The 10,668-nt window shown below is 42.1% G+C and overlaps 1 protein-coding gene across 2 annotated transcripts in view; it reads left to right on the top strand.

The window, feature by feature from the left end:
* The first annotated feature begins 379 nt into the window (after window positions 1-379).
* The window catches only part of PRKCH (protein kinase C eta), a 367,851-nt gene continuing 357,562 nt past the window's right edge, over window positions 380-10,668 (top strand). Inside the window, exon 1 of one of the 2 annotated variants that reach the window (XM_040226314.1) lies at window positions 380-1,158. In XM_040226314.1, the coding sequence (XP_040082248.1) occupies window positions 796-1,158 (363 nt within the window). In that variant the 5' untranslated portion in view covers window positions 380-795. The remainder of the gene's footprint in view (window positions 1,159-10,668) is intronic. The other variant, XM_040226313.1, reaches the window with a different exon arrangement.

Genomic DNA, 10,668 nt, shown 5'->3' with positions numbered 1-10,668 from the left:
CCCACAGCTCAGGTGTTTGCTGGGGCTGGGCCACGAGCCCTTCCCATTTTGGCCTGCACCTGGGGTAACCTCCAGCCCCGAGCGCCCCGCCAGACTGCTGCAGGGAGTGCGCCCGGAGCGGTGCGAATCGGCCCGCGCGCGGCTCCCCGGGCTGCGTGCGCCCCGCTACTGCCCGAAACCAGGGCCGGGCTCCGGCTGCGCGCCACGCCCCCGGGCTTCGCGCGGCGCGCGAGCCCCTTGGAGGGTGTCTGTGAACTTGGAGCCGAGCGGCTCGAGGCTCCTGCCCGGGATGCGGCGGCAGCTGCTTCCTGGTTTGAAGCTCGCCGAGTGGGGGAGAGCGTGAGCCCGCGGAGGCGGGGGCAGGAGCCCGAGCCGGAGCGGGCGGAGGCGGGGGCAGGAGACGCTGGAGGCTCGAGCTAACCGGACGGGTCGCTCCGGCTCTCCCGGGAGAGGCGCTTCCTGGCCCTGAAGAAGGGGCGAGTCCCTTGCGAGCCCCCGGGAGGCGTCGCGCGCTCGAGAGGGACGGTCGGGCGACCCCGGCCCGCTGAGGGCTCGGCGCCCGGCTCCCCTCCTTTCCACCTCGCGAGGGAGGGAGGGAGGGAAGGAGGGGAGGGAAGGAGGGGAGGGAAGGTCCGGCGGAGGAGGCAGAATGGCCTGTCGAGGGGAGCTTCGGTGCTGCTTTTCCCGGGAGCTGCCTCCACTCCAGCGGCCGCCGCGCGGGCTGGCCTGAGCGAGGGCTCCCCGCTCTCCGGCTGCGAGACCGCACCGTCCCTGGGGCGGGACAGCGGCGTCGGCATGTCGTCCGGCACCATGAAGTTCAATGGCTATTTGAGGGTCCGCATTGGCGAGGCCGTGGGGCTGCAGCCCACCCGCTGGTCCCTGCGCCACTCCCTCTTCAAGAAGGGCTATCAGCTGCTGGACCCCTACCTGACGGTGAGCGTGGACCAGGTCCGCGTGGGCCAGACTAGCACCAAGCAGAAGACCAACAAGCCCACGTACAATGAGGAGTTCTGCGCCAACGTCACCGACGGTGGCCACCTGGAGCTGGCCGTCTTCCACGAGACGCCCCTGGGCTACGACCACTTTGTGGCCAACTGCACCCTGCAATTCCAGGAGCTGCTGCGCACGGCCGGCACCTCGGACACCTTCGAGGGCTGGGTGAGTACCTGGAGCCCTCACCTTGGTGTCCACTCCGCACCTTTCCCTTCCTTCATTTTACAGAACTTGCCTGGGCCCCGCTTTCCCATCTTCCCAGGCTCCGCGGCTCAGGGAATTCCCTCCACTTTTGGTCCACGTCCAGGTGGCCCGTGGCACTGGTGATGCGACCGCGGTGGGTGTGCGAGGGCATAGCTGTGCCTCTAAGAAGCCATCCTGGATAGGGTTCCTCTTGGGGATGGCAGCTTGGGCTAACGGGAAGTCGGGGGAAGGAGCGATCACCCCCTCCTCCCAGACTTTGAGTAAGGCGCCCCAACTCTCTGAATGCGGGTGATACAGGAAAGGCAAGGAAGGTGTGTTAGTAAAGTGACTTGCTTTGGATAAAGCTCTTTAAGCGTTAGGCATGCATTCTCGCAGGTATTATTCATAATGTTTATGGATACGTGTTGGTTCAGCCGCTCAGACGTGCACACGTGTTTCAGCATGCACATCCATTACATCCCAGAGGTAAATAACCTACACTGGCAGGGATCGGAGTGCCTGGGTCTGCAGTTGGCAAAGTTTTGTTAAGCAGTTTTTCACGGAGATGAGATTTACATGTGTTTGCAGGCAACTTCAGTTTCAGCCCAAGAGGTCTGATTCCTGCAGTTGGTGTTTCTGCTGTTACTGGTCTTGAGAGTTTCCAGGGCTCCTCAGCAGTTTGTGAACCACCCCCTGGTTTCTCACCTCACCTGCTTGAATTTCTGTGTATTGACAAGTAGTTGCCCGCAACTTCCTACTTGCCTGTGCTTTTCACATAGTTCCCATGAGGCAAAATGTCTGCTGCAAATAAATTAAAATGTCTAGAGACTCTACACAGTGCTAAAATGCATTTGCTTCTGAATCTTCATACTGCCTTTGTGATGCAGGTGTTACCCTTCCCACATGTACGTGATGAAATGATAATTAGAATGAAGTGGTCTGGTTTGTCCAAATAAGTCCTTTGAAGACTCTTAGGAGTTTAATGATTTAAATTCTGGAGGATGTCAGTTTTGAGGCCAGAATGTGAATCAGTTTTGAAAACCCTGTTTGAAATTAACAAGTGGGGGAATCAGATGGATAGTAAGAAAGACTCATTTAGATATTTATTTTACACTTTGAGGAATTGATACTTTTATCATATATTTTGCAAAATTACAGCTAGCTTGTGGAGTAGTCTCTTAAATAGGAGAAAAAACCATAACGACTGTTTAACATCGAATTATATCGAGTTAATTTCCCTTCAGCTGAATTTACTTTGTGGAATTTAGAAGTGGACTGGAGAGGAATGGCCAAAAGAGAGATGGACATTTTATTTTGTGAATTTCTGAATAGGAAGTAGAGACCAGTCTAGGAATCTGAATGGAATTATTAAATTAGTATCCGGTGAGGAGTTAGATTGGGCAAAGCTCTAAAGAACCGGGTTCTGAAATATGATGGTGCAGGCTGACCGGTGGCCATTAGAAGCATGTTTTCCACGAGAGATCCTAGACTGGTTTTCTTTACCCGTAATCCGCACATTTGAATCACCTGAGGGACTTTTAAAAATCCCTACTTGTAAAGACTCTAGACGAGACTCTCTGGCTGTGGACACCAGCATCAGTATTTTTCGGTTCTCCAGGTGATCCCAATGTGCAGTCAAGTTTGAGAACCTGTAGTCTAAATGAAGACCACAAGGTAAGGGCTGGAAGAAGCATAAGTATAGGAAGATTAAGGTTACTTGAAAAAGTGGAGTGCCTGTTTAGATCTGCCTATTTTCCCACTGGCTGTAGATTTAAATGTAAATTAAATTTACATATCTTGTTTGTCTGAATTAATTATATTTAGGTGTTGAATGTAACCCGGTAGTGGTGTTCTGAAAAATACGAGTGTTTGGTAGGATATATCAGCATTTAAATGACCTTGACATTGGTGATTTGTCAGACACTCATTCAGTGAGGAGGCAGAGTTTTTAAAATTCTTCGTATTTTGAAATTGTGATGATAGGGTAGATAAAATAGGCAGTGAGTTTCCTTTTTAAAAAAACTTTTGTTAAAATAATTTTGTTAAAATATTTGGAAATACATGGAATGCTTGTTTTTTAAATGATCCTCTATAGGTCTAAAGTGATTTTGAAATTTAGAATTACAGAATTACTTATCTGTCCTTAGCATATTAAATTGAAATGCATAGTTTATTCAGAAAGCTATAAATGGAATAATTTACTCCACAATAAATTTATTTTTTGCAACTGAAATTACAGATTGCTAAACAATGAAAATAAACTAGCAGTTTAATTCTCCCTAGATCAGGAGAAGAGACAAAAACAGAAGATACCTTTATTATTAGAATAAAACAAACTTGTTATGCTTTTTTGCTTAACATAATTTCTAAGTATTAAGAAGATAGTCTTTGACATTGATTTTGTACCAGTTTCATTGATATTACCTTCTAAGCTTGATGAGAGAAAGAGATCTGTTTTATGCAGTTATATTCCTAGTACCGAGGAGGACGCGGCAAGCCATTCCAGTATTCTTGCCTGGAGAATCTCACTGGATAGGGGAGCCTCATGGGCTACAGTCCCAAGGGTCGCACAGGACTGAAGTGACTTAGCACACAGGCACACATTCCTAGTACCAGGCACAGTGCCTGCTGTGGATTAGGCGATCAACCATTTCTCTCCTAACTACATTTATTTCACTTAATTTGCATTATATCCAGGGAGGTAGTGAGATATAATATGACAGCTAAAGAAGTTCTTAAATGGAAATTCAGTGTTAAACTCTTCAATTAGAAAAGATTTCAAAGACCTGAGTTTCTGCCTGAAACTAGGAAAGTAAGAACCAGTCAAATCCTAGGTAAGCAGAAAGAAGGAAATGTAAAGATAGCAGAAATCAGTAAAGTAGAAAGCAGAAACAGTAGAGAAACACCAATGAAACAAAAACATTGGTTCTCTGGAAAAACACACACACACAATAAAATGGATAAATCTCAAGCCAGAATGGTCAAGAAAAAAGATGACACAAATTACCAATGTTAGAAATGAGAAAACATCACTATAGATCCTATGGACATTAAAAAAAATAAGAGGATATTATGAATAACTTTATGCCAGTAAATTCTGCAATTTAGATGAATAAATTCCTTGAAAGATACAGATGACCAAAATTCATTCAAACAACTAGCTTTATGTCCATTAAGGCAATTGAATTTGTAGTTAGAAAACCTTCCATAATACAAACTTGAGGTCTCAGGTGGCTTAACTGGTGAGTTCTATCATACATTTAAGGAAGAAACATTGGCAATTACACAGACTGTTCCAGAAAACAGAAGAAAAGGAAACACATCCTGGCACATTTCATGAGGCCAACATTACCTTTATACTAAAACTTGATGGATGCTTTGCAAATAAATAATAGAACTAAAGACCAATGCCCCTTCTGAGTGCAGATATTAAAAAATCTTAAATTTTAGGAAATCACACCCAGCAATATAACAAATGATCAAATGGGGTTATAACCAGGACTGCAAGGTTCATGTTTGATTAAACGTTTAAAATCAATCAGTGCAACTCTTCAAATTAACAGAATAGTTTAATAACAGAAAAAAATTCATATGATCAGGTCAGTAGATAAAGAATATCCGTTCATGATAAAAACTCTCAACAAATTAGTAATAGAAGGGTACTTTTCAACCAGATGAAGGGCAGCTGTGAAAAACCTACAAATAACATGTTGATGGTGAAAAACTGAATGATATTCCCCTAAGATCAAGAGTGGCAAGGATAGCTGCCCTTAGCACTTCTGTTCAACAGTGTAGTGGAGGTCGCAGAGAGTGCAACAGGCGATTAATAAAGTACATGCAAAGGAAGAAGTTAAAGTGTCTATAGAAAAATCTAAGATACCTACAAAAGGGTTACTAGAACCAACAGGCTAGGTTTAGCTACGTTGCAGGATCCAAACCAATCCACAAGTTACTTGTTTCTTCAAACTCTCAGTGGACAACTAAAAACTGAAATAGAAAAATACCATTTAAAAGAGCATCAAAATATGAAATTGGATAAATCTAATAAAACATGCAGGACTTGGCCACTGAAAATGAGAAACCATTGCTGAAATAAGTTAAAGATCTAAATAAATGGAGAGAAATACTGTGTTCATAAGTGGGAAGATTCAATATTCTTAAGACCTAAAATTTTCCCAAATTGTTCAATAGATTTAATGCATTTCTAGTCAAAATATCATCAGGCTTTGTTGTAAAAATTAACAAACTGATTCTAAAGTTTATATGAACATGTGAAGGACCCAGACTTATCTAAGAATAATTTGGAAAAAGGGTGAGTTGGAGGACTTAAAGTATCTGATTTCAAGACTTAGAACACTACTGTAACAAGGTAATGTAGTATTAAAGAGAGTCAGAGAGATCAGTGGAATAGAAGAGAGTCTAGAAATAGATTCAGACATATATGATCAGTTGACTTTCTTTTGACAAAGATGTCAAGGCAGTTCCATTGTGGAAATGATAATTTTCTTAACAAGTGCTACTTGAATAATTGAATAGCTATATGCAGAAACTTGTGCATTGACTTTAATCTTACATTATACACAAAAATTAACTGAAAATGGATCATAGACCTAAAAGTAGGATTTTAGCTGTAAAATTTTTATAAGAAAACACAGACGAAAATCTTAGTGACCTTGGTCACCACAAGTATTTTTCAGATAGGACCCAAAAAGCAAGTACTATAAATAAATCAAATCAGACTATTTAAATTAACTGTTGCTTTTCAGAAGATTCTTAAGAAGACACAGTCTACTAGGAGAAATTATTTGTAACATGTACATCAGACAGGGGACTTTTAACAGGAATATATAAAATGACAATGAGAAAAATACTCAGTTTAAAAATGGGACGCAATGAGAAATGTATTCAGATTAAAAATGGGACAAAGATTTGAATAGGCACCCTTCATGGAAAATAGCACAGTAAAAGATTAGTTAAGGAAAAGTAAATTAAGACCAAAACCCATGGGAAAGTCTAAAATTAAAGAGACTGATCATACTGTGTGAGTGAGCAAGTAGAGTAACTGGAACTGTCATATACTCCTGTGAGGGATATAAAACGATAATCACGTTGGAAAACACTTTTGATACTTTCTTAGTGTTAGAAATGTACTTACTATGGGACCTAGCTACTCTTAAATGAAACCATTTATACATAAATATTTTTAGCTGCTTTATTTGTTATGTAGCCCCCAAACTGGAAAATGTCAGTCAACAGGTAAATATTTAAGCAAATTATGTATCTATACAATGGAATACTACCCAATAATAAAAAGTAATGAACTATTGATATGTGCAACAAAATGAATGAATCTCAAAATACGTACTTTATGTACTGAAAGAAGCCAGACAAAGAGAATACATAGTGGATGTTTTCATTTATGCAAAATTATAGAAAAATGTAATTTGCAGTGATAGGAAGCAGAGCTGTGGTTGCCTGGGACCAGGGGAATGAAAGTGATGGAGGGATGGATTACAAAGAAGGCATAAGGAAACTTTTGAGGGAAAAGAACATATTCATTATTTTGATTGTGGTGATGGTTTCCCAGTTATATACTTATGTCTAAGCACTTCAGATAGTTCGCTGTTAAGTATGTGCATGTGGACAAGTATACCCAATAAAGCTGTAGGGAAAAAACAACGAGGATTTATTATCCTTATTTTTCCAAATAAGATGTTAAGTAAGTAAAATGCCTGAATTAGATTTGAGCCAAGGCTGACTCTTGAAAACTACATTGTCTCTTTAGTGAAAAAAAAAAAAAATCAGAGTAGGAGCATTAAAAAAAAACCAAACAGTCATTCAATATAGTTTCTGACTTTAGGACAGTCTCATTTTCTAAATTATCACTGTCTGCTTTTTTTCTATTCCTTCTTAACTGGTTTATTTTGTATAATTTCTTGGACTTGTGATACCCGAAAATTTGTCCAAATTAAAACCTTATTTCCTTCTTTCACTTGTTTGCTCGTTCTTTGCTAACTTTCCACACGGGGACCAGCACCTAATATACTCATTGCAGCGTGTGCGGACACGGGAGGAGGCAAGAGGAGCTGGAGGCTGCGTCATGGAAAGACCTTGGCATCCCCTCAGGAAGGAAGGACCTGCTTGGCAGGATCCCAAGCTGTTTTCCTGGTTCAGCCCTCCTGAAGACATTCTGTTCCCTCCAGCACTGGGAGGGCTGCGTTCTCTCAACTTCTCACTCAGGGTACCTGTCTGGTAGTCTTGTCAGAGGAAGCAGCCAGGTTACCACTGGGCAATCACTGATTATCTTTGCCCTTTATTCGTGGATCCAGGTACATGGATTTAGAGCATCGGATTGAATCTTACAGATTAATTATCTGTTGGTTCATTCTCTTTTGGATTTTGTAGTTTTTTATTCTCAAGGTTGTTTTTCTTTGGAGTCGATCGGGGTGGAGTGTTTAGGAGGAAAACATTTTAGCATGTATCGGGAGGTTTATCCCAGTATATGTGAATTGTATTATTTATATTGTGTCTTCATTTTCATGATAAAAATTTTGCTGCAGTGGGGCTGGCTGTTTCTCATCATGGTTAAGTTGTGGTTCAAATGTTTCAGGCATTTTCCAGACCTCATTATCTATTACCCTTCAATGCACTCAACACTCTCAGATCATTGTTAATCTGTTTTATTATACCCTTCTCTTTGGGGCTATAAGCACCTTGAGATCAGGGACCCCCGTCTCTCTTATTTCCTGTTCTAAGTCCAGCATCTTGGGCAGTGTCAGGGGTATAGTAGGTACTAAGTATTTGTCAGAATGTGTTTTTGGAGCAAGTAGAATGTAAGCACTTTGGAAAGTTTTTACTTAAACATTCATCTTTTTAAAAAGAAAGAAATGGAAGTAATTGAGGAGTGACCAGTTATTCCAATGATCAGTGTTCCATGTAAAAAATTAATTAATTGCACATCAACTTGTGCTTTAAAGACTGGATCAGATTTTTATCCTTTGTGTATGATAATAAATTGAAAATTGCATTTGGAAAATTACTGGCTTTTGCTCATTTTAAAAGACTGATTACCAAACCTGTTAATATGATGTGACTTTGTTCACTGGTAGTTTGTGAGCCTGACATGTTAAATTTGGTTGTACTTCAACAGTGGAGAGCTAGGGAGGCTGGTGGGCAGAGTGAATCATTGTATCTTATGTAATTCTTAGTACAGTTTTGGTATCTAGCAAGAGTTTAGAATGATGACTGTTTGTGATAGTAAAAGTGCAATAATTTTTTACGGGGTGGGTAGCATTTACATAGAATCAGAGAGATGCCTGGGATTCTTTGTAGTCTTTCTTCTATTTTGCAAAACAGTTGGCTAGGTCTGGTACTCCATTTATGTTGGCTGCTGGCCCCATTTTGTTAGAATATAATGAAAATGAGGCCTGAAACTCAGTGCCTGATCACTTTCTTTCCACTTTCATCACTGCTGTATTCAAAATTATCTTTCTCAATTGCCAAGCTGATAATCATTCCTTTACTTAAAACCTTTCGGTGGTTCTCCACTGCCCTTAGATAAAGCACAACTATTTAAAATGGTATAGAGTATTCTCCACGAGCTGGGCTCCGATTTCCTCTTCAGCCTTATGGCTCACCTCTCCCCAGCCCACACTTTCATTCTCCAGCCACAATGATCAGCTTTCTGTTCCTCAAGAGCCATCATGCTAATTCCTTCTTGTGCTTCATGTCTTACTATAGATATCACTTGACCCAGGAAACTTTCCCTGACGTGCCAGGTCTCGGGTTGGCTCTCCTCCTCCTTAGTGCTCCCTCAGCATCCTAAGATCTCTACTGTCCCCTTCCCCTCTCTCCCGAAAGGACAGATGTATGAATTGATTAGGCTCCTGTGGAAGTATATGATGTTGATCAGAGGAGTTCAGGGTTTAAAAGTGTGGGCTGTTGACTGAGGTTCATCCCCTCTGCCCCTGGGGTAGCTACTGACAGACTATTACGTGTTTCTCTATGAAATGCCAAGCCCTGAATGAGCCTTCCTCCACCACTGAGCATGTCCTGTGTACCCGGCATGGTGCTCTGCCCTGGAGAAGCCAGTGGGCAAGACAGACATGGCCCTTTTCTTCATAGACCTCATAATTCCATGGGGGAGAGAGATTGGAGAAGCGGTGACTGGGGAAAACAACTAGGAAATGACAGGACAGAAGTAAGGACTATGATGCTGGTGAGTGCCTACTTTGGGGAGACCAGAAACATTTTCCTGGAGGAAAAACAGCTAATTTTTAAGGCTTCAGCATAGATAGCATGGCCACAGGTCTACTTCAGTTAAAGGATTTGGAAAAACCATCCCTCAAAAGAAGAAAAGGAACTTCTAACTTGATAATGTTTTCCCAGAGAGACATCACAGATCTTTCTGAAAGGTAAATGTTCCTGATCCCTAGAAAGCTTTCCATCTTCTGAAAGTTTGCTGCTGCTGCTGCTGCTGCTGCTGCTAAGTCGCTTCAGTCGTGTCCAGCTCTGTGCGACCCCATAGACGGCAGCCCACCAGGCTCCCCAGTCCCTGGGATTCTCCAGGCAAGAACACTGGAGTGGGTTGCCATTTCCTTCTCCAGTGCATGAAAGTGAAAAGTGAAAGTGAAGTCGCTCAGTCGTGTCCAACTCTTAGCGACCCCATGGACTGCAGTCTACCAGGCTCCTCCATCCATGGGATTTTCCAGGCAAGAGTACTGGAGTGGGTTGCCATAGCCTTCTCTGTCTGAAAGTTTGGAGGGAACTAAATTTCAATGTCTGTGAACAGATAACCTGAAAGAACATTTAACTCCCCAAGAAAGAAACAGTAACACCTTTTTTTTAACCATCAAACTTCCCAAGTTTTGTGCAGATCAGAAAAGAATCATAGATGTTGAAGCAGAAAGGTCATCTTGTTTGGAACAGTAACAAAAAGCCTGACAGCTCTTAGGACCATGGACGCCCTGCAGATGTATTCATTTGGCAGAGATGTTTTTAACATTGACTCTGAAGAAATAGCAACCCACTCCAGTATTCTTGCCTGGAAAATTCCCTGGACAGAGGAGCCTGGTAAGCTACAGTCCATGGGGTTGCAAAGAGTTGGACACGACTGAGTGACCTCACTTCACTTCACTGAAGACATTTCATTCTGTGGGGTTTGCTGTAGACCTCACCACTCCCTAATACTCAGTCTCCTGTTAGCTGCTTGATCCTGGGAGGTTTTTGAGTTTTTGAATCTATGATAGCTCAAGTGTTTTGTTTTCAGAATGTGGGAACCAAAGCTCTAGCTAAAGCATTACTGTTTCCTTAGCTCATGTGATATATGACAGACCCACACTTATATACTAACATCACACACACACTTGTACACTAACATCTACATAGATCTGAAGATACACTTATTCAAATCTATTTAGATATGTAGTCACTTATTAAATATATTAAATTACATATTTGCTTATTTAAATATTTATTTACCTATTAATATGC

Source organism: Oryx dammah, unplaced genomic scaffold, assembly GCF_014754425.2.
Source record: "Oryx dammah isolate SB20612 unplaced genomic scaffold, SCBI_Odam_1.1 HiC_scaffold_26, whole genome shotgun sequence".
In the NCBI taxonomy this organism is placed as follows: domain Eukaryota; kingdom Metazoa; phylum Chordata; class Mammalia; order Artiodactyla; family Bovidae; genus Oryx; species Oryx dammah.
The sequence above is the reverse complement of the archived record's forward strand: the minus strand, read 5'-3'. Positions and strand labels throughout refer to the sequence as shown.